Below are 24,794 nucleotides of genomic sequence, written 5' to 3' on the forward strand. Positions count from 1 at the left end.
TGCTGGTTGTTTATTTTTTGGTACAACCAGAAAATAGTGTGGGATGTTGAATTATGGGAGGCTCTGGCTGTCTTGGATGTCAGCTTACCATTCTATAGATGGGGAGTTAGTTTTTATATCCTATAATACAAAGCATATTAAATGGCAATATGGAGTCAGTCCCGCATTTAATGTCTTGAACATTTTAAATTACTTCTATTCCCATGTTGTTTTTTAGTAGAATTGTTTCCTAAAGAAAACCACTCTTTGATCATGGCTCTCCCTGTCAGAATTATGTGCACTCTGTAACATCTTTGGTTGTGGTAGTCCTGTTTTCCTAGTAACTTTGTTACTGTGCCGTGAAAGATTACAAATTTGAATATGTAGTTTACGTGCTATTGAGTTGTGAACTGGTGGGCTGTATGTAACAGCTGACCAACATGTGAAGATACCGGTACTTGATAGCCTCTTAAGGAAAATTTGCTTCCAAATTTTAAGCTGGAAAGTCACTGGAATAACTTTAAAAAAGAATTACAATACATGGCTTTTTAGAATTTCGTTACCTATGTTAAGATTTGTGTACAAATTGAAATGTCTGCACTGATCCTCAACCAATAAAATCTCAATTATGAAAAAAAATAAATAAATAAAAATAAAAATACAAAAATCAGCCAGACATGGTATGCCTGTAATCCTAGCTACCTGGGAGGCTAAGGCAGGGTAATCGCTTAAACCTGGGAGGCAGAGGTTACAGTGAGCCAAGATTACGCCACTGAACTCCAGCCTGGAAGACAGAGTGAGACTCTGTCTCCTAAAAAAAAAAAAAAAGGTTTCTTGCTTGCAAGCCTGAGCTTCCTGGAACTAATGATAGGCATCTTCTGACATTTCTGGAAAATTCCTAATTATTATCACCTAAACTATTCCCTTGTCCCTGTTCTATCTGCTTCAGTTCATTTATTTTTTTCAAGAAAACTATGTTGAGCACCTACTGTTGTCAGACACTGTCCTAAGCAACTCAGAAACAAAAATAACTAAATATGCCTTCTAGAACACTGCATACTGAAGTCTAGAAGGGAAGAGAAGGTAGACAGCCAGAATACAATGTGTTAGATTTTCTGATCAAAATATGTGAAAGTTGTTATGGGGGCACAGAGAAGGAGTATCCAACCCAGACTTGCTGAGAGGGTCAGGCAGAATATTTCTTAAAGAAGATATATGAGCTAAGACTTAGAGATAAGTAAGAGGTTACACAGTATTATTATTGCTGTTGTAACTTTAAAAAGAAAAAATTAAATAGCTAATTTACTAATACATTTTTAAAAGAACTCTTATTCATGTCTATGTCTATGGGATATTTCAATAGAAATAACTAAAAAATTACAAATTACCAAAGCTTATAAGTTTCTTAATGGCCTGCACTTCTGCAGCTTCACATCACACCATTTTCTCCCAGCTCTCTTTGTTCCAATCATACTAGACTTAAAGTTACTCATATGCCATGCCTTTTCCTGCCTAAAGACTTTTAATTCATGCTGCTTTTTGTGTAAAATGCTCTCCCACTTACCCTTCTAGGCCACTCACCTTTTTGCCATTTAAACTACTACTTCATTCAAATGTCACTTTCTCAGAGAAACCTCCCCTGTTCTAGATCAAGTAAAATATCCTCGTACACCTCCTTAGCACAATCTTCCCCCTCTAACAAGACTCACTATATTTAAATCTTTATTCAACGCATGACCTCATCAATTCTTAGAAAATCTGAGGGCAGGAACCACAACTATCTTACTCACCACTGCCTAGAACTAGCACACAAGAACTCAATAAACATCAGTTGGATGGACTAATTGTACCTAACAGCTCTAAACTTAGGAATCAACATTCTACAGGATGAGCAAACTGGTCTCAACAAGGTTCCTTCCTGATTATCTCAGATAAGGAAGGCAACAATAGCTTCCAAAGCTATCACTTCAGTTACTAATATAATATTGGACAAATATTTCATTTTTAGTTTCACAAATAAAAAATATTCGATATGGTTTTACAACTTGAAAAATAAATAAATTTTTTAAAAAGAACTTACCAAAATATTTTTCTTATGTCGTTTCTCCTTTATATGTTTATGAGCCCCCTGGATATTTTCAATGTGAATTAAGCAAAGTTTGCATAGATACCGACAATTGGTATACTCTGGTGATCGCTGAAGAGACAAATTTAAAAAATGCACTTTATTCAGAAAACAGAGGAGTAAACTATTGACTATATAAGTGAATAATACAATTATGTAAGTAGACAGAAATAAGCACTGAAGGTTTTTTCTTTATCCTTTCCTTCTTCTAAAGTAATAGTTTTTAATAAACTTATATACCAAAGAGATAGTAGTCCTTTTTCAAAATAGTTATCATAGGAGATTACATACTAACTTTAATACAATATCTAACAATATCATGGTAATGCTAAATTATGTTTAATATTCACCTACTATCATCTTTAGAATCCAATGTAAGAAAAGCAGTCGGGCCGAGTGTGGTGGCTATGCCTGTAATCCCAGCACTTTGGGAAGACGAGGCTGGCAGATCACTTGAGCTCAGGAGTTGAAGACCAGCCTGGACAACGTGGAGAAACCCATTCTCTACTAAAAATACAAAATTTAGCCGTGCATGGTGGCGCAGGCTTGTAATCTCAGCTACTCTGGTGGCTGAGGTGGAAGAATTGTCTCAGCCTGGGAGGCAGAGGTTGCAGCAGTGAGCCGAGATCGCATCACTGCACTCAAGCCTGGGCAACAGAGCAAGACTTCGTCTTAACAAAAAAAAGTGGTCTTGCTATTTAGTCTTATTCCAATGTTTTCCCCAAAACTGATTTCAAACTTAACTTGCAGCCATTTTGATTACTATAAAAAAATAAAATCTGCCCTCCAATTGAGGATTTCAAAAAAATGGGCCACAAATACGTAAGAAATTTCAAAAGTTGAGTTCAAAAAACACTCCAGTCACAGTATCACGGGGATAAATGAACAACCTCTTGAGGTCACTACTGAAGGGAATAACAATTCTAACACACTAAACTATCAGTCACAGAACGTCACTCACACTTCGTGTATGTATTCTCAAAATACTAATAAAACTTAGTAATTACTGAATACCTGTTATGTGCCAGGCACTATGCTAGGTGTTCGATACACAATTTGTCATTTTAATTCCCCTAATCATCCGATTAAATTGGCATTATTTTCATCTTACAGATGTGAAAACAAAAGCCCATAGAACCTGCACCCTTTACAAGGATACAGCAGTATTAAGTGGAAGACACTGAATTTAAATTCCTGTACACGTGAATCTGAAGTCAACATTCTACGCAGATGACACAATAAAAAATTACAAACACACAATACACGTGGAATTTTAAAAGTTTCTAATGCCTTACACTGAAACTTTAGCAATGCTTAGTTTTTATTTCAGATTGATTTACGATATTCAACAGGCTTCAGCTTCTGACAAAAACATTCTTTCACCTCAGAAAATTACATAATTTCTTTTAAATGAGAAACTTGCTCCAAATTTAGCAACGATCCTCTACAGACTAAAAATAAATATGGCCATCCCTTATAGAGTATTAACCTTTCAACAACCCTATCAGAACTCCCCATTTTATTGGCAAACTAAATCTCAGGGATTAAATGATTTGCCCAAGGCAACAAGTAAATAAGAAAAGTTGGCTCAATCTAGTTATTTCAATTCTCTAGCATAAAAATGCTGTCAAATCAGTTCCTATTGGAGAATGAATTAAGTCCTCAAAGAAAACGCTACTTCTTAGTTTCAAAACAACTACTTCTTTACTCGCCAAATATATTCTGAGCTCATATTACACAGCAAACATTTTTCTAGGAGCTGGGGATAAGAGCAGTAAATAAAATAGAAATCCCTGTCTATATGAATTTACATTACAGTGTAAGGAGACAGGTAATAAACAAATGCACAAATATGCCTGGGGTTGGGGGAGTTACTGTTTTTCAAAAGTAGAGACATCACTTAAGACCTTATTGATAAAGTAACTTTAAGGAAGTGAAGGATTAAGCTGTGTGGATATCTGAAAAGGCACATTTCAAGCAGAGGGAAAAGTGAATGCCAAGGCCCTGAGGCAGGAAGGTACCTAAAATATTTGAGAAACTACAAAAAAGTTAGCACAACTGGAACAGAGAGCTAATAGGGGACAGATCACAAAATCCCTTGTGAAGACTCTGGCTTTTATTCTAAGTATGAGGGAAAGCCATTGAAGGTTTATAAGCAGAGAATTACAAGATCTAATTTATATTTTAAAAGGATCATTTGCTTTCTATATTGAGAATAGAAGCAGGAAAAGGCTATTGCAGTTAACAGCATAATTCAATAATCCAAAAAAGAGATTATGTTGGCTTAGTTCAAGGTGAGAGTGGTGAAGGTGGTAAAAAGGGTTGCTTTCAGGAGTTGAAAGCATATATACAGAATACCTAAAGCCCTGTGTACTGACGAGGTCACCAAGGAAGTCATGAAATCAATCATATAAACTTTTCAATTGTAAAATGTTAGCAGACCAAAGACAAGTCTACCAAGAAAATCTTGGTATTACGCTGAATGAGGAGTCAGAAGGCCTTGGAGGACGTCTCAACTGACCTTGGATAAAGCTGTATCACTGCAGCCTGATTCTATCTCCTTATTTATAATAGAAAACTGCCCCACCTGGTTAAAATAATTCAGTTCTACAAGTAGCTCATCTTTATTTCTTACTACATACCAGGACTTGTGCTAAAAACTTTACTTGTATTATCTTATTTAATCCTCATAATAGTCCTATGAGCTAGGTGTTACAATTGTTATCAATCCCATTTTACTGATGAGTAAACTGATGTTTAAAGAATTTAAATAATTTATCCAAGGTTATACAACCAATAAGTGGCAGAGCCAGACCCAATGACTCCAAAATCCACGCACTTGACCACTGTGCACAGTCTAATTACCAACCAACCACTTCGTGCAAGGCACGTATTGGGCACAATATCAAATCAGACAAAACTGCTATTATCATAAACTTTCTAGTTTCACAGAAAAAAATACATAAAAAAAAGTTAAACACTTTTTACTATATTTTATTTTACTATTAAATAAACCAACTAGTAAATCTTTATCTTTCTGCAAACAAGCTAGAACAAAGATTTCTGGGTATTTCCAACTCAATATTTAACATTCAACCATAGGAAAATTTACCCTTCTGATCTAATGATTTGGACTTATTTCTTCTTTGGTACAGAGCAAAAATCTACAGTCTACATCTTTACTCCTCAATTAGATAATCTACGGAAACACTGAACCAAAGGACATGAAGAAATTAAAAAAAAAAAAAAACCTGGGAATATTCTTAATGAGTGTCTAAATTTGGTAAAGAAAAATGTTAAGAGGACAAGCCAGTTGCAGTAGCGCATGCCTGTAGTCCCAGCCACCTGGGAGGCTGAGGCATGAGAATCACTTGAACCCGGAAGGCAGAGGTTGCAATGAGCCGAGATCGCGCCACTGCACTCCAGCTTGGGAGATAGAATGAGACCCTGTCTCAAAAAAAAAAAAAAAATGTACAATGAATTTGCCTGAGCACTGTGGCTCACACCTGTAAACTCAGCACGTTGGGAGGCCGAGACCAGTATGGGCAACCTGGCAAAACACCATCTCTAAAAAAATACAAAAAACTAGCAGGCTTGGTGGCACATGCCTGTAGTCCCAAGCTACTCGGGAGGCTGAGGTACCTGAGCCTGGGAGGTCAAGGCTGCAATGAGCCATTATTGAACCACTGCAATTCAGCCTGAGCAACCAGAATGAGACCCTGTCTCAAAAAAAAAAAGACCCTGTCTCAAAAACAAAACAAAAAAAGAGTACAATGAATTGTACCAAGTTCAGGAGGCCATTTAAAAAAAAAAAAAAAAAGAGTACAATGAATTGAAAATAAGTTTGGCCGGGCGCGGTGGCTCACGCTTGTAATCCCAGCACTTTGGGAGGCCGAGGCGGGCGGATCACGAGGTCAGGAGATCGAGACCACGGTGAAACCCCGTCTCTACTAAAAATACAAAAAATTAGCCGGGCGTGGTGGCGGGCGCCTGTAGTCCCAGCTACTCGGAGAGGCTGAGGCAGGAGAATGGCGTGAACCCGGGAGGCGGAGCTTCCAGTGAGCTGAGATTGCACCACTGCACTCCAGTCTGGGAGACAGAGCGAGACTCCGTCTCAAAAAAAAAAAAAAAAAAAAAAAAAAAAAAAGAAAATAAGTTTGGAGGGCATGAGAAATAAAGAGGTAGAAAGGAAAGGGATTACAAATATCTACGCTGGTACTGGTACTGGCACAGTAACTTTACAACATTACTGACTATAAATTGAACAATAAATAAAATGTTTTCCAATGCTTCCAAGCTTTACTTTCACCCCAGGCCATTTTTCCTACTACCATCAAATACCTATTCCATCCTAACTTCTTCCTTCTTTCAATAACAACTGACCTTTCCTGCTTCATTCCTATGTAACTTCCCAACCAGTTCTCTGCTTATTTTTCTTGAAAATACATCTTTTCGTATTTCCTTCATACATGCAATTTACCTACACCATCCTTCTCCTACCTACATGGTCATTTCCTAGCCATTTCTTGAGAGACAGCTCCAATGTCACCTTTTTTAAAGCATTCTCCAAACTGATGCCTCTATACTCATGACTTAAGTTGGTCACACTTTTGTCTATGATACCATTTTCAAAAAATACTGTTATTATCACTATTATTTGCTTATGTGTCTTTTTCTAGTGAACTCCTAGAAAAGCAATCATGTTTTTTAAAACATCAGGTACTAGATCATGGAATATAAAAGGCACTCAATATTTATTCTCACAATGGACAAAATTATAACACCTAGCACATAGGGCTGTTATGAGGATTAAATAACACAAGTAAAGTTTTTGGCACAAAATCTGCTATGTATTAAGTACTAAATAAAGATGAACAGAATTGAATTATTTTACCAGGTAGGTCAATCTTTATTATATTATAAATAAGGAGATAGAATCAGGTTCCAGTGACAGAGATTTATCCAAGGTCAGTTGAGATGTCATCCAGAAATTTACTAATTCCAGAGGAAAAGTGAAAGAACTAAGTAAAGACAGAACTAAGTAAAAGGCCGGGCACGGTGGCTTCCACCTGTAATCCCAGCACTTTGGGAGGCCAGGGTGGGTGGATCACTTGAGGTCAGGAATTCGAGACCAGACTGGCCAATATAGTGAAACCCCGTCTCTACTAAAAATGCAAGAATTAGCCAGGCATGGTGGCGCACAATTGTAATACCAGCTACTCAAGAGGCTGAGGCAGGAGAATTGCTTGAACCCAGGAGGTGGAGGTTGCAGTAAGCTGAGATCATGCCAATGTACTCCAACCTGGGCGACAGGGCGAGACTCTGTCTCAAAAACAAATAAACAAACAAACAAACAAACAAAAGTAAAAGAGCAAATTGCAAAAAAGACTTCCTTTTAACTAGGATCTTGTAATACTAACTATACAACCCAAACTCTCTCTCGTGTATTATGGTCCTCTACTCCTTGATATTCCTTTCTCTTTTCATGTGGCGACTACTCTGCTGTAAGTTCTAATAATAACCCAGGATTGTCTTGTTCAATCTAGGTATAATTTCATTTTTCTAAACTATACAAAATCATATCATTTCTTTCCTTATTTATCAAGAATGATGACCTATTTCCTTGTAAGCACATTTACAAATAATGCAAGTATCTATTTGTTAATAGTTTGATTTGTGATTTTTTTTTTTTTTTTTTTTGAGACGGAGTCTTGCTCTGTCGCCCAGGCTGGTGTGCAGTGGCACAATCTTGGCTCACTGCAACCTCTGCCTCCTGGGTTCAAGCAATTCTCCTGCCTCAGCCTCCCAAGTAGCTGGGACTACAGGTACCGACTACCACACCTCGCTAATTTTTGTATTTTTAGTAGAGACGGGGTTTCACCATGTTGGTCAGGCTGGTCTCGAATTCCTGACCTCAAGCAATCTGCCTGCCTCAGCTTCCCAAAATGCTGGGATTACAGGCTTGAGCCACTGGGCCTGGCCGTGATTCGTGATTCTTTCCTTCAAAATCTAGCAGTGTTTTTATTGAGGCCAGGAATGTGTATTTCTAGGTTAAGAAATTAATACACAGGAATAAGATACCAATGGCTAGGATAGTTCCTATTACATAGTTAATGTTCAATAAATATAGGAAAAGAGAAAAAGGAAGAAGTATAGTGTGTTGTATGGTGTTTGCTATTTTATTTCCATCTATCTGAATGGACTTTTAACTTCTAATGGGAAGAAACTGCCATTTTCACCAATACATCCCCAGTGCCTATCATAATACCTGGCACAAAACAAGTGCTCAGTATCTATTTGATGAGTGACTAAATCAGAGGTCAGCAAGCTTCTTCTATAAAGGGGCAAATAAATATTTTGATAGACATTTTATGCTTTGGCAAAGACTAAATATTTTATGCTTTTCAAGCCATATAAGCTCTGTGACAACTACTCAACTCAAATTTCCTATCATAGCATGAAAGTAGCCATAGACAATATGTAAACAAATAGGCATGGCAATATTCCAATAAAATGTTTACCAAAAACGGTGGGGAGACTAGGTGTATTTTAACACATTCAAAAACAAAAACAAGGGGTAGACCATACTTTGCCAACCCTTGGGATGAATGAAGTCAGACTCACAGATAGTAAGTAACTGCTGAAAAAGAGAGGCAAGGAAGAAAAGAGGGAAAGAAGAAGAAAGGTAGAGAAGAGGGAAGTAAGGAAAGATGAATGCTACCCCTGTCTTATGAATAAAAGAAAAATAAAAAGAGCTGTACTTGGGGAAAACAATTATGAAACACACATTTCCCCCCAAATAACTAAAACAACATAGTATACTTTTTCAAGTCGAAAGATGTGATCTCTTTCTAAGCGTTCTTCTGCTTGTTTCAACCCCAGCCTCTGCTCAGGTGTCAATGTAGATTCATCTATCACAGTGGCATTTTCTAAATAGTCCATCTCTGAAGAATTTTCTTTATTAGATTCATCATTCTTCATTTTACCTAGAAAAGAAAGCAATCACTCAGTTATCATCAGAACTGGTAAATTTTTAAATTTTTTAGTGGAAAACAGACATTAAAGTTATACACAGAAAAATATTATTTCCTTATATTTTCCTTAGGAAAGTATACAAGTTGGTATGCATATATAAAATATAGGTAAGAGATAGACATGGTATCAAAAGTCACAAAGAAAAACCTTTATGGGTCAAATGACTAGCTTGTTCTTCCAACCTATCCATCAAGAGATACATAACTGAGACTTACATTACACAAAGCTAACTATACAAAGCTAATATAACATAATCATCTTGTAGAATCTCTGAAGTCAATCTGATAAAAAAACTGTTTGGAGTCCCACTCAAAGAAGATTAGTCACTGAACTAAATTCACTAGCAATTAAAACAACATATGTATACTCCAGACCACAAACCCACACAAGGCTCCTTCTTCTTTCCTTCCACAGAACTCCTGGATATCTCCACTACATCAATGGTTTTCCTTTGCTTCTCTGCCTCCTAACTAGATTGTAATCTCTCTGAGGCATAGACTATGTTTTCACCTTTGCATCTGCAGCATCTAGCAGTATGTATCTAACCTACAGTAGGTTCTCCCACCAGCGCGATTTTAAAAATATAAACCAAATCACCTTATTCTCTTGCTTAAAACACATAAATGGCTTTTGTAGAGTTCAGAATAAAGTTCTTTTTTTTTTTTTTTTTTTTTGAGACGGAGTCTCGCTCTGTCGCCCAGGCTGGAGTGCAGTGGCGCAATCTCGGCTCACTGCAAGCTCCACCTCCTGGGTTCACGCCATTCTCCTGCCTCAGCCTCTCCGAGTAGCTGGGACTACAGGCGCCCGCCACCACGCCCGGCTAATTTTTTTTGTATTTTTAGTAGAGACAGGGTTTCACCGTGGTCTCGATCTCCTGACCTCGTGATCCGCCCGCCTCGGCCTCCCAAAGTGCTGGGATTACAAGCGTGAGCCACCGTGCCTGGCCCAGAATAAAGTTTTAACTCCCTAGCATATTACGCACAGTCCCTTGACCTCATGAAGGCAGTAAGCAGAATAATTCCAAGTTGTAATAAATGTTACAAAGGAAAAAAGCAAGGAACTGAGAGGGAGACCAACTCTAGATATGGGAGCCAGAGAAGGCTTCTCTGAGGAGGTATCATTTAAGACAAAACCTAAAGAAAAAAATCTAGCTAACTTACCTGTAACTCTAACCTCAGATCTTGTCACGACACTTTTCGCTTCATATTAAATGTGCTAGAATTAATCACCAAAGCTGCTTCAAGTCTCAATGTCTTTACATATGCTACTCCCTCCTCCACTGATACTCCCCCATTAAATTAATATTTACCTGTCCTTCAAAATTCAGCTTAAGCACCACTTGTTTCCATAAGCCAGTCTGACATTCTCTTGTTCTATTACCCTCTATTATCTCACATTTACCGAGTAATGGAATTTGTATTCATTTATCTGTCTCCTATATTAGATGATGGATTTCTTGATGCTAATGACCGGGGTCTTACTTTTACCTTCAGATTTTAATACAATGCCTAGATCCGAGCTAATGCTCTGTATCATGTTGAATAAATAAATGAATCTGGATGTATCTACAAGTATTTTGAAAAAGAAATGCTCATAGATCATCAACAAATCTCTCCATTCTGTCCTCAAAAGCCAATTGCATGGCATCTAGAGGAACCCTGACAGTCAAGCCTACCTTTTGATAGCACAAATTTTCTGAACAAAGAAATGGTATGGCTCTGGAGATGGTGCATTTCCTACCACAAGAGCACAGGAGTTTCTAGACTAGGAAGGCAAACTCAGATAAGGATGTTATAAAAAGGACTCAAACATGAGAAGTATGGCTAGGTTACGTAAGTGTTTCTTAAATTACAGTTGGAGGAACATTGATGCACTATAAGCAACTTGCACTTACGTCCTAATATTTGGAAAAATGATTTAGTTTTTTAGTAACAATTTTATTATGGAAATGTGGAAATGTAAAAGAAAAGATGAAATCCTAGTATTATTTCTACTTTTCATGAAAAAGGATAGTAAGAAGACAATATAATAATGTAACCTTCTTCTCTTTTCCATATGTATAACTGGCCTTGTGTGACAAGGTAACCAACATCAGCAAATCTTGTGAAAGTATCGTTTCTGCTAACATAAAGAATTAGAGAAAGCTGCCTTTCTTTAAAAGTCAGAAATATATGAAATTATTTAATTTTCTGGAATCAACATATAAAACAAAATAATATCAGGCAGAACATCCTAAATTGTGTTCCAAAAATAATAGTTCATTACATGTTAATACTCTCACAAAACAAGAATTGAAAACCTGTATCCACACAAAAACTTGTACATGAATGTTCACAGAATATTCACAATAGCCAAAGGTGGAAACAATCCAAAAACCCATTTCTGATGAATGGATAAACAAAATGAGGCATATGCATACAATGGAATATTATTCAGGTGTCATAGTCAGCTCAGGCTGCCACAAAAAAATACTACAGACTGGGTGGCTTAAACAACAGAAATTTATTTTCTCACAGTTCTGGAGACTGGAAAGTCAAAGGTCAAGGTGTTGGCAGGGTCACTGTCTGGTGAGGGCTCTCTCCTGGGTTGCAAACAGCCACCTTCTTGCTGTGTGTTCACATGGCCTTTCCTTATAGGAGAGAGGTTTTCTCTTCTCCTTCTTTTTTATAAGGCCAGATTAGGACCTCACCATTATGACCCCATTTAACCTTAATTACCACCTAAGGGACTATAAACTAGTTCAACCATTGTGGAAGTCAGTGTGGCGATTCCTCAGGGATCTAGAACTAGAAATACCACTTGACCCAGCCATCCCATTACTGGGTATATACCCAAAGGACTATAAATCATGCTGCTATAAAGACACATGCACACGTATGTTTATTGTGGCACTATTCACAATAGCAAAGAGTTGGAACCAACCCAAATGTCCAACAACGATGGACTGGATTAAGAAAATGTGGCACATATACACCATGGAATACTATGCAGCCATAAAAAATGATGAGTTCATGTCCTTTGTAAGGACATGGATGAAACTGGAAAACATCATTCTCAGTAAACTATCGCTAGGACAAAAAACCAAACACTGTATGTTCTCACTCACAGGTGGGAATTGAACAATGAGAACTCACGGACACAGGAAGGGGAACATCACAGTCCGGGGACTGTTGTGGGGTTGGGGGAGGGGGGAGGGACAGCATTAGGAGATATAACTAATGCTAAATGACGAGTTAATGGGTGCAGGAAATCAACATGGCACATGGATACATATGGAACAAACCTGCACATTGTGCACATGTACCCTAAAACCTAAAGTATAATTAAAAAAAAAAAAAGAGAGAGAAAGAGAAAGAAAATATAAAGTTTTTTTTCTAAGTTGTAAAAAAAAAAAAAAAAAATTACCACCTAAAAGCCCTGTATCCAAATACAATTACGTTGGAGGTTAGGGCCTCAAAATATGAATTTGGAAGGGGACATAATCTAGTCCATAACAACAGCCATAAAAAGGAATGAGATACTGATACACGTTACAACATGGATAAACCTTAAAAACATGACATTAAATGAAAGCCAGACACAGAAGACCCGTATTGTATGATTTCATTTCTATGAAATATTTAGAATAGGCAAATACATAGAAATAGAAAGTGTATTAGTAGTTGCCAGAGGCTGGGGAAAGTGGGGAATGGGGAGTAACTCTTAATGGGCATGAGGTTTCCTTCTGGGATGATGAAATTAGACAGTAGTTATGACTGTGCAACACTGTGAATGTACTTAGTGCCACTGAATTGTATACTTTAAAATGGTTAAGATGGTAAATCTTATATATATTTATCACCAAAAAATTTAGAGTTAGCATACAACTAGCAATTCCTTTTCTAAATATATATACAGAAAAAATGAAAACATACATCCACACAAAAACTTTTACACAAATGTTCAGAACAGCATTATTCAGAATAATCAAAAGATAGAAACAATCCAAATATCCATCAACTGATGAATGGACAAACAAAATGTAATATAACCATATAATGGAACACTATTCGGCAATAAAAGGGAATGACATACTAATACATGCCATAACATGAATTAACTTTGAAAAAAATATGCTAAGCCAAATAAGGCAGGCACAACAGGCCACATATTGTATTATTTCATTTATATAAAATAGGCACATCTAAAGAGAAAGAAAGTAGATTCCTGGGGAGGAGGAGGGGGTAATGAATAGTGACTGCTAATGGGTATGGAGTTTCTTTGTGGAGTGATGAAAATGTTCAGAATTAGATAGTGACGGCAGCACAACTTTGTGAATATAATAAAAACTACTGAATAATTAATACTTAGATTTTTAGTAAAATATTCCTTTTTTTTTTTTTTTTTGAGACGGAGTTTCGCTCTTGTTGTCCAGACTGGAGTGCAGTGGCGCAATCTCAGCTCACTGCAACCTCTGCCTCCCAGGTTCAAGCGATTCTCCTGCCTCAGCCTCCCAAGAAGCTGGGATTACAGCCATGCGCCACCTATGCCCAGCTAATTTTGTATTTTTAGTAGAGACGGGGTTTCGCCATGTTGGCCAAGCTAGTTTCGAACCCCTGACCACAGGTGATCTGCTCACCTTGGCCTCCCAAAGTGCTGGGATTACAGGCGCAAGCCACTGCACCCAGCCTTGAATACTTAGATTTTTTAAATAGAAAAACTGACCCAACAGCAAGACAGAAGTATATACTTTAAAAGGATGAATTTTATGACATATAAATCCCAGCTACCTGGGAGGCTGAGGCAGGAGAATTGCTTGAACCCGGGAGGCGGAGGTTGAAGTGAGCTGAGATCACGCCACTGCACTTCCAGCCTGGGCATCAGAGTGAGACCCTATCTCAAAAAAAAAAAAAAAAAAAAAAAGAAGGCAAAGGAAGTTTAAGAGAGCTAGCTATATGGACATTTGGGGAATGAGTGTTTGACGCAGAGGAAAAAGCAAATGCAAAGTTCCTCATATGGATATCTATCTTCTCAGTTGAGGAAATTCAAGAAAACCATGCGGATGGAGCAGAGAGAAAGGGTGAGAAGTAAACAAATGAGGGCAAGGCAGAGAAATAGGGGAGTGTCACAGATCGTGTAAGGCTCTACAGCCACTGTAAGAACACTAGCTTTTACTCTGACGGATGGGAAGCCACTGAAACGCTGTAAATACTAGTAATGTGATCTGACTCATTTTAACAGGATCATTCTGCTTACTATACTGAAAACACAATGAAGGGTGATGTAAGTGAAAGTAAGATGAGTTGGTGCATGCTGCTTGAAAGCATTATCTTGACCAGCAGCATCAGCATCACTTGGGAGCTTATTAGAAATCCAATTTATCAGGCCTTATCCTAGGCTTTCTGAATCAAAACACTCTGGAAATGAGGCCCAAGACTCTGCATTTTAATATGAATCCCAAACAATTCATATACATATTAAAGTTTGAGAAACCCAGATCAAGAATACTTTCTCCTCAAATATTCACCTGGCTCATTCACCTCTTTCCTTCAAGTATTTGCTCTACTGTCACTTTCTCATTGACACTTTAACTCCACCAATACCAATAGTAGCATCATTCCCTATATCGTTCCTATTTCATTTTTCTCAAAGGATTTAAAACCACCTTACTTAACTTACTCTATATATATATACTTTTTTCTTTTTTTTTGAGATGGAGTTTCGCTCTTGTTGCCCAAGCTGGGGTACAATGACGCAATCTCAGCTCACTGCAACCCCCGCCTCCCAGGTTCAGGCAATTCTTCTGCCTCAGCCTCCTGAGTAGCTGGTGTTACAGGCACACGCCACCATGCCTGGTTAATTTTTTGTATTTTTAGTAGAAACGGGGTTTCACCATGTTAGCCAGGCTGGTCTTGAACTCCTGACCTCAGGTGATCCGCCTGCCTCGGCCTCCCAAAGTGCTGGGATTATAGGTGTGAGCCACTGTGCCCGGCCAACTTACTACATATTTTTCTTATTTATTTTGTGTTATCTGTTTCATCCCACTAGAATATTAACTCTGTAAGGGTGGAATTATCGGTTCCATCACTTCTATATTCCTAATGACTAGTTCACTGCCTGGCATGTAGTGGACACCAAAAGACGAAATTTTATTGAATGAATGAATAAATGACAAAAAGAAAAATGATGTGCCAGGTGGGAGCTAAAGTTAGGCCTAATGGAGAAGACTGAGATCAATCAAATTTCTATATAACCTATCAAGTCCAAATAGATAATGATCTAGCCATGTATGGTAGCTCATGCCTATAATCCCAGCACTTTGGGAGGCCGAGGCAGGCGGATGGCTTGAGGTCAGGAGTTCGAGACCAGCCTGGCCAACACGGTGAAACCCCGTCTTTACTAAAAATACAAATATTAGCCCAGTGTGGTGGTACATGCCTGTAGTCCCAGCAACTCGGGAGGCTGAAGGACAAGAATCACTTAAGCCCGGAGGTAGAAGTTACAGTGAGCTGTGATTGTGCCACTGCACTCCAGCCTGGGTGACAGAGCAACTCTGTTTCAAAAAAAAAAAAAGACGGCTGGGCGCAGTGGCTCACACCTGTAATCCCAGCACTTTGGGAGGCCAAGGCGGGTGGATCACAAGGTCAGGAGTTCGAGACCAGCCTGATCAACATGGTGTAACCCCATTTCTACTAAAAATACAAAAATTAGCCAGGTGTGGTGGCATGCGCCTGTAATCCCAGCTACTCAGGAGGCTGAGGCAGGAGAATCACTTGAACCCAGGAGATGGAGGTTGCAGTGAGCCAAGATCATACCACTGCACTCCAGTCAGGGCAAAAGAGCAAGACTCTGTCTCCAAAAAAAAAAGATAATGATCTAGATGTAAGGGTTTTACTGTATTTATTTCACCGAGAATCAATCTAATAAGAAATCATTAATTCAAATATTATTAATTTGGATGTTTTCATATGGGGAAAAAAAGAAGTGCTAAACAATTACATATAAACATGACTTCAAGGCAAATATTATACATATCATATTATACATGAATTTAAAGAGAATTCTTTAAAACATGAGAAGCACTTACTTACGAAAAATGACTGTATACTACAAATCATTTTTATTAATTTGTTAAACCAAGTTTCCCAAAAGAACCTCTACTTGGTCCACTAGCTTCCTTAAGCTAGCTTCCTGAAACTAGTTCAACTCATTCTCCATGTTAACAAGTAAAAACTGCATTTAATTGGAGTAATATAATAAGTGATAATCATTGCCATTGCATGCCCACTGTGTCTGGTACTACATGAAACCCTCTACTGGATTATTTCACTTAATCTTTATAACATAGGCAGCAGTATCTCCACTTTTTTAAAAATGAGAAAACATATTTTTCAGCGATAAGCAGTTTATTGAAGGTTACAAAGTTACTAAGAAGCTTGAATTCAAAACCCATGCAATTTCACTCCAGAGCCCATATTCTTAACTATCTCTCTGTGTCATCTCAATTATTTTGTTGGCTTTAAAAGAAAATAATCTTTGGCCAGGGCAGTGGCTCATGCCTGTAATCCCAGCACTTTGGGAGGCTGAGGCAGGCAGATCACCTGAGGTCAGCAGTCTGAGATCAGCCTGGCCAACATGGCGAAACCCCATCTCCACTAAAAACACAAAAATTAGCTGGGTGTGGTGGCAGGCGCCTGCAGTCCCAGCTACTTGGGAGGCTGAGGTAGGAGAATCGCTTGAACTCAGAGGCAGAGGTTGCAGTGAGCCGAGATCACACCACTGCACTCCACCCTGGATGACAGAGTGAAACTGTCTCAAAAAATAAATAATCTTTAAATCAAGTTTTTCACCAATTCAAATAACAAGACCCTTAACTAAGTGATCTTTTTTTTTTTTTTTTTTTTTTTGAGACAGAGTCTCACTCTGTCATCCAGGCTGGAGCGCAGTGGCGCGATCCTTGCTCACTGCAACCTCCATCTCCTTGGTTCAGGCAATTCTCCTGCCTCAGCCTCCCAAGTAGCTGAGATTACAGGCATGTGCCACCACACCTGGCTGATTTTTGTATTTTTAGTAGAGATGGGATTTCACCATGTTGGCAAGGCTGGTCTTGACCTCCTGACCTCAGGTAATCCATGCACCTCGGCGTCCCAAAGTGCTGGGATTACAGGCATGAGCCACTGCGCCTGGCCAACTAACTAAGTGACCTTAAACACCACTATTTCCTGGCTGGGTGTAGTGGCTTATGCCTGTAATCCCAGCACTTTGGGAGGTCAAGGTGGGGGGTATCACTTGAGGCCAAGAGTTCAAGACCAGCTTAGCCAACATAGTGAAACCCAGTCTCTACTAAAAATACAGAATTAGCCATGCATGGTGGTGCACACCTGTAGTCCCAGCTGATGCAGGAGAATTGCTTGAACACGGGAGGCAGAAGTTGCAGTGGGGCCAAGATCACACCACTGCACTCCAGCCAGGGTGACAGAGCAAAACCCCATCTCAAAAACAAAACAAAACCAAAACAAAAAACAACCACCACTATTTCCTGAATCATTCAAGTACCATGATGTTTACATTTTTCCCATATCTAAACATTACTAGTATTATCACTTACTTGATTCTGTCTCTAAACTGACTTAGTTTTTAAATTTGGCCTTGTCCTCAGCCTTAATATACAATTATGAGACTGAGACACATAAAGTCAACTCTATTAAAATTCTTTTAAGTCTGTCAATATACCATCATCTGTGTACCACAAGAAATAAAAACAAGCTATTTCTGAATTCTTTACCAGTGTTTCTCAAAGTGTGGCAAATAATGATTCAGAAATAGGTTCTTTTTATTTCTACATCAAGATAACGCTGTATTATTCCAGCCATGAAAACACTAGGAAAAAAAGATTATAAAAGAAATCATTTAATGTAAACAAAATCAGGATTAAAGTTACTCAAAAGACATAGACAATATTTCTAAACAATTAAAACTAAAATCAGGATCCCACAACAAAATGAATTTTACAACAGTTCTCAAGCAAACTCTAAGTGTCCTAACCAATCTCTGCTTCCAGTCCTGTTCCTATCAAAGAATTTCCTGCATTATACTCAAAAGGATTTTTTTTAAAAATCTGATCACAGCATTACTTTACTTAAAACTCTTCCAAAGGCCGCGCGCGGTGGCTCACGCTTGTAATCCCAGCACTTTGGGAGGCCGAGGCAGGCCGATCACAAGGTCAGGAGATCAAGACCACGGTGAAACCCTGTCTCTACTAAAAATACAAAAAATTAGCCGGGCGTGGTGGTGGGCGCCTGTAGTCCCAGCTACTTGGAGAGGCAGAGGCAGGAGAATGGCGTGAACCCGGGAGGCAGAGCTTGCAGTGAGCCGAGATCGCGCCACTGCACTCCAGCCTGGGCGACAGAGCGAGACTCGTCTCAAAAAAATAAAAAAATAAAAAAATAAACTCTTCCATGCCTGTAATCCCAGCATTTTGGGAGGCCAAGGCAGGCGGATCAAAAGGTCAGGAGTTCGAGAACAGCCTGGCCAATATGGTGAAATCCCATCTCTACTAAAAATAAAAAAGTTAGCCGGGCATGGTGGCAGATGCCTATAGTCCCAGCTACTCAGGAGGCTGAGACAGAATTGCTTGAACCCAGGAGGCGGAGGTTGCAGTGAGCCGAGATCGCACCACTGCACTCCAGCCTGGGCAACAGAGCAAGACACTGTCTCAGAAAAAAATAAAATAAAATAAAAATAAAAACTCTTCAATGGCTTCTCAAAATACTCAGGATAAAGTCCAAACTTTCTGGCATGACTTAGAAGGCCCTGATATTCCTGTGTTCCCTCTCAGCTGCATCTTTTGCCGTTCTCAACCTCAACTTTCTGTTCCAGCCATATTAAGTCTCAGTAATACTCAATCTCACAATTTATATCACCTATTTTGTCTGCCCAAAGTCTAAATCTCACTATTTCATCATGTGTTCTCTCAACTTCAATTACGTTTTTGGTGCTGAAAATCATTGTTTATCTGTATCCCCCTCCTATCAGACTGGAAGCTTCCTTGAAGTTTAGGGCTATGGTTTTTTTTTTTTTTTTTTTGGTTTTCCATTGTAAACAAATGCTTGATATATATATAAGAAGAACTCAATACATACATATTTGGTGAATGAATGAGCAATACAATATCAAGACCATTTAAACAGAGTGTGTATGTGTACAAGCACGTGTGTACCAACTAAAGAAGACACTGAATTTTTATTTGCACAGTCTTTGTACCTACCATAATAAATGAAAACGCTTTTTTTTTAAGCTTCACCAAGGATCAATCTAGTAAGAAACCATTAATTCAAGTATTATTAATATAGACGTTTTCATACGAGAACAAAAGTGCTAAACAATTATGTATAAACATGACTTTTTGTATTAAAATGGTTAAACTAGGGATAATCTAAAGAACATTAATATACAAAAATCCCTCCAAAAAATGACTTACTTAAATCGTCCGATACGTCTTCAATTCCTGAAGCACTATCATCAGAATCACCAGTATTATCTGTACATGTTTGTTGCTTCTGAGATCGTGGTGAGTTTTGCAGAGCATATTTTTCTCCCTCTACAGCTTCAATATTCACTTTGTCCACAGAAGTAAAGGAGCTTGGAATTTTTTTTCCAATCTGTTGTAATTCTGTCTTCTGTTTCATGTCTTTCAACAGTAAACTGGGTCCCTTTTCTGCTTCTGCTGGTGAACTCGGTACCTTTTCTGACTTCATCTGATAACTGGATGCTTTTTCTGCTTTCACTGAATTAGGTGACTTTGGTGATTTTTCTGCTTTTGCCTGTAAACTGGTTGGCTTTTCTAATTTTGCCTGTGAAATGGTTGCCTTTTCAGCTTTCACCAGTGAATTAGGAAATTTTTTTGCTTTGCAATGACTTTGATCTCGAAGGACTAACCCCAAATCTTTAGGACCTGGAAGGTTGGCAGCATTTACTTTACATGATTTAACTTCTGTTTTTTCTATACAAATATCATTTTGCTTATTTTTTTTACTACTATTCCTATTTGGAGAGCTGTTCCCAATTTCTTTTATGGATTTATCATTTCTAGTTTTCAATGTTTGATTACTTATAACTTGAACTGCTTTGCTTTCTTCACAAATAACATTCTTCTTTGGTTCATGATTTTCACTTTTTAAGGTTTTAGACTCTTCCATTATTTGAAAATCTGTTTCTTTCCAATTGTGATATTATAAAACGGCAGATCTCCAGTAGTTTAAATTGCTTCAAATCCAGTTAGGCAAGCAACCTATTGGGTTAAAAAAAAGAGAAAAATCTGTTATTTAAAATGCAAAAACAATTTTTTTATGGTTAGATATTAAAAAACAATTTTTTAAACTTGTTCTAAAAACTGAAGAAATCATTAAAAAAAAAGACAAAACTCAGAAAACTATATGAGAAGGAGTTACAGCGCACTAGGTAAATAGCCAAATGCTCATCAAGGGAATTCTCATGTAATTGTGGTAAAACAGCACCAAAATAAATAATTTTAGAAGTAAAGGTTGTTTCATATTTCTTTAAGATTTTCAATAGAAAACTAAAACTTGCAATTGAATATATCACAATTAACATGAAAGGAAACAGAATAAAGAAAACACAAGAATTCCAATCTTGGCTAGGTGTGGTGGCTCATGCCTGTAATCCCAGCACTTTGGGAGGTCAAGGTGGGTGGATCACCTGAGGTCAGGAGTTCAAGACCAGCCTGACCAATATGATAAAACCCCGTCTCTACTAAAAATACAAAAATTAGCCGGGCATGGTGGCATGCGCCTGTAATCCCAGTTACTCAGGGGCTGAGACAGGAGAATCACGTGAACCCGGGAGGCAGAGGTTGCAGTGAGCCGAGATCGCGCCATTGTACTCCAGCCTAGGCAACAAGAAGGAACGAAACTCCATCTCAAAGATAGAGAATCTCAATCTTTATGTGCTATAAATGAATCAGTTTATGGAATCCTAAATGGTAAAATCTTGCCCACAAGACTTTACCACCAACTAGCATCTATTTGTACCTCTAGCCTACCTCGAACTTACCTCAAACTTGACTCTCTAAATATGGGAAAACAATAGACTTTCTCCACCTTGAAGTAAAAGCGGGTTCAAATGAATTCGCCGAAGTATACTTTAAAAACCAACAGGGGCCGGGTGCAGTGGCTCATGCCTGTAATCCCAACACTTTGGGAGGCCAAGGCGGGTGGATCACGAGGTCGGGAGTTCAAGACCAGCCTGACCAACATGGTAAAACCCTGCCTCTACTAAAAACACAAAAATTAGCTGGGCATGGTGGCGCGTGCCTGTAATCCCAGCTACTCGGGAGGCTGAGGCGGGAGAATTGCTTAAACCAGGACCCAGAATGCGGAGGTTGCAGTGAGCCAAGATTGCACCACTGCACTCCAGCCTGGGCCACAGAGTAAGACACTGTCTCAAAAACAACAACAACAAAAAGGAACTTAAGATTTAAAAAAAAAAAAAAGTAATAGTAATAATCTCTATGACACTATAATAGTGAATATCTGTCATTATACATTTGTATAATGATACAAAATGCACATTACCAAGAATGAACCCTAAAGTAAACTATGGACACTGGGTGATCAGGTATCAATGCAAGCCAATGTAGGTTCATCCACTGTAATAAACATGCTACTCTGGTGCCAGATGTTGAAAGTGGCGGAGGCTATGCATGTGTGGATGCAGGGTATACATGGCAACTTTGTACTTTCTGCTCAATTTTGCTGTGAACCTAAAAGTGTTCTAAAAAATAATGTCAGCCAGGCATGGTGGCTCACGCCTGTAATCCCAGCACTTTGGGAGGCCGAGGTGGACAGATCACAAGGTCAGGAGTTCGAGACCAGCCTGGCCAACATGGTGAAACCTCGTCTCTACTAAAAATACAAAAATTAGCCGGGTACGGTGGTGGGCGCCTGTAAAATCCTACCTACTTAAGAGACTGAGGCAGGAGAATTGCTTGAACCCGGGAAGCAGAAGTTGCAGTGAGCTGAGATCACGCCACAGCACTCCAGCCTGAGTGACAGAGCAAGACTCCATCTCGAAAAAAAATAATAATAATAATAATAATGTCAAGGCCGGGCACATGGCTCATACCTGTAATCCCAGCATTTTGGGAGCCCGAGGTTGGCTGATTGTTTGAGTCCAGGAGTTCAAGACCAGCCTGGACAACATGGTGAAACCCCATCTTTACAAAGAAAACAAAAATTAGCCGGCCACTGTGGCATGCGCCTGTAGTCCCAGCTACTTAGGAGGCTGAGGCGGGAGGATCGCTTGAGACCAGGAGGCAGAGGTTGCAGTGAGCCAAGATTGCATCCCTGCATTCCAATCTGGGCAACAGAGTGAGACCCTGTCTCAAAAAAAAAAAAAAACAGTGATTTTATTAAAAAATCAGGATGTTTTTTACTATTCACTTTGCCCTATACACCTTAAATTCAGATCCGTTTCTAAACAAAGATTAATAATATGAATAAAAATCAGAGTCCTTCTGTCTGCATAAGCAAACTGCATACAATTAAAATGTACCATCTTTGATTTTACTTGGTTGATTTACTAAATTACAAATTTAGGTAAACATCTCTATCATATAACTTTACATCACATAAACAAAAAAATCTTACCTAAAATAAAGAGTTCACTCTTTAATAATCGTTGACTGCAGCCTGGAACTCCTGGGCTCAAATGATCCTCCTGCCTCAGCCTCCCAAGCAGCTAAGAACATAGGCACACACCACCATACCTGGCTAACTTTTTTTTGTTGTAGAGACAAAGTCTCACTATGTTGCCCAGGCTTGTCTCAAACTCACAGCCTCAAGTGACCCTCCCACCTCAGTCTCCCAAAACACTGGGATTACAGGAATGAGCCACCACACTTGGCCAATAATTCTTCTTTATAGTGCAGTCCTCTACATTCTCTGCCTTGCTTTTCCAGAGTAATATTGTCTTTTACTTTAAACATGTATTAGGTTCTTCTTTCTAAATTATTATAATGAAAATTAAAGTCAAAACCATACTAGATACGGTGTCAGTTGGAGTCTAGCAAAGTATTTTTAAAAATTTTTTAATTAAAAAAAATTTTAAACTACACTACATTTTCACCATTAATATTTTGACTAACATTTTCCAGTAAAAGCTATAGAAACTTACAACTGCAAAAGAATGCTTTTGCTCCTAATTTTTATACATATAAATTTGTTTAATACATTTTGCTTTTATTATTCTTGATAAGGTGTTTTACATAACTGTCAGAAAAGTTGTCAAAACATATGACTATTTCTAAATTCTTGTGAGAACTGCTGCAGGTTCCTCATTTTAAAAACTAAAATGAGCTCTATTTCAAAAATTAAAATGAGTTATATTTCTAAAAGATTAGTTTTACCTTGTCTAGTAACCAAAATATCTTTAAATTTTTAATGCTAGTCTGCTATAACGATTCTTTAATAATTTTGTAGATGTCATCTGACAAAAGCCATAAACAATAAAGATTTGAAATAACAATGCTGAGCCACAATTTTGCTTGTAAAACATTTTAGACAATTTATTCATCCACTCAAAAAATACTCCATAAATCAAGTTTGTATACATAAACAAACGCTACAAAGATTAAAAAAAGAAAAAAAATCAAAGTACCTAATACGGATCAATGTACCTGGAGAGTCCCAGGCTCAGAAAATTGACAGGTTTTCAATTTGAGTAATCTTTTTTTTTTTCTTCTTTCTTGAGACATGGTCTTGCTCTGTCGTTCAGGTTGGGGGGTAAAGTGGCACAATTACGGTTCACTGCAGCCTTGACCTCCCCAGGCTCAAGCAATCCTCCCATCTCAGCTACCCAACTAGCTGGGACTACAGGTGTGTGCCACCATGCCAAGCCAATTTTTGTATTTTTTCGTAGAGACAGGATTTCGCCGTGTTACCCAGGCTGGTTTCAAAGTCCTAAGCTTAAGCGATCCTCCTGCCTCGGCTTCCCAAACTGCTAGGACTACAGGCATGAGCCACTGCATCAGCCACTTTGAGTAATTTCTCATATAACTAAAAATACATTTAAATTACTAATAGGAGGTTGCAGTGAGCCGAGACCACGCCATTGCACTCCAGCCTGGGTGACAGAGTGAGACTCCATCTCAAAAAAAAAAAAAAAAATTGCTAATAGAAATATGTGTTATGAAAAAGACTGTATTTTCCCATCTTCCTCATCTTTATTTTTTACTTTTTAAGGGTACATAGTAGGTGTATATATTTATGGGGTACAAGAGATGTTCCAGTACAGGCATGCAATGTAAAACAAGTGCATCATAGAGAATGGGGTATCCATCCCCTCAAGCATTTATCCTTTGAGTTACAAACAATCCAATTACACTCTTTATTTGTAAAAGTACAATTAAGTTATAATTAACGATAACTGCCCCCACATCTTTTCTTGTAAGAGTAGCCAATGTCTTACTGCCTCAAAAATTTTATCACAAAATTGCTATTTTCAGTTTTTTCTTTGAAGCTTTCAAGAGTACAAAATGTTCCCCAAAAAGCTATAATTCCTAGAAATGAAGTTCTCTCTGAGGAGAGAGTATTTTGAAGATAAGGCTCAGCTGGGCACAGTGACTGACACCTGTAATCTCAGCTGTATAGGAGGCTGA

At 38.3% G+C, this 24,794-nt stretch overlaps 1 protein-coding gene across 12 annotated transcripts in view; it reads right to left on the reverse strand.

The window, feature by feature from the left end:
• Window positions 1–24,794, reverse strand: part of TUT4 (terminal uridylyl transferase 4) — a 132,488-nt gene that overhangs the window by 84,995 nt on the left and 22,699 nt on the right. For 11 of the 12 annotated variants that reach the window (XM_058430352.1, XM_058430346.1, XM_058430344.1 and 8 more), the window contains exons 2-4: window positions 19,599–20,408; window positions 8,927–9,090; window positions 2,060–2,176 (exon numbers count right to left, since the gene is read on the reverse strand). In XM_058430352.1, the coding sequence (XP_058286335.1) occupies window positions 2,060–2,176; window positions 8,927–9,090; window positions 19,599–20,316 (999 nt within the window). In that variant the 5' untranslated portion in view covers window positions 20,317–20,408. The remainder of the gene's footprint in view (window positions 1–2,059; window positions 2,177–8,926; window positions 9,091–19,598; window positions 20,409–24,794) is intronic. The other variant, XM_058430353.1, reaches the window with a different exon arrangement.

This window comes from Hylobates moloch, unplaced genomic scaffold, assembly GCF_009828535.3.
Source record: "Hylobates moloch isolate HMO894 unplaced genomic scaffold, HMol_V3 SCAFFOLD_18, whole genome shotgun sequence".
Taxonomy (NCBI): domain Eukaryota; kingdom Metazoa; phylum Chordata; class Mammalia; order Primates; family Hylobatidae; genus Hylobates; species Hylobates moloch.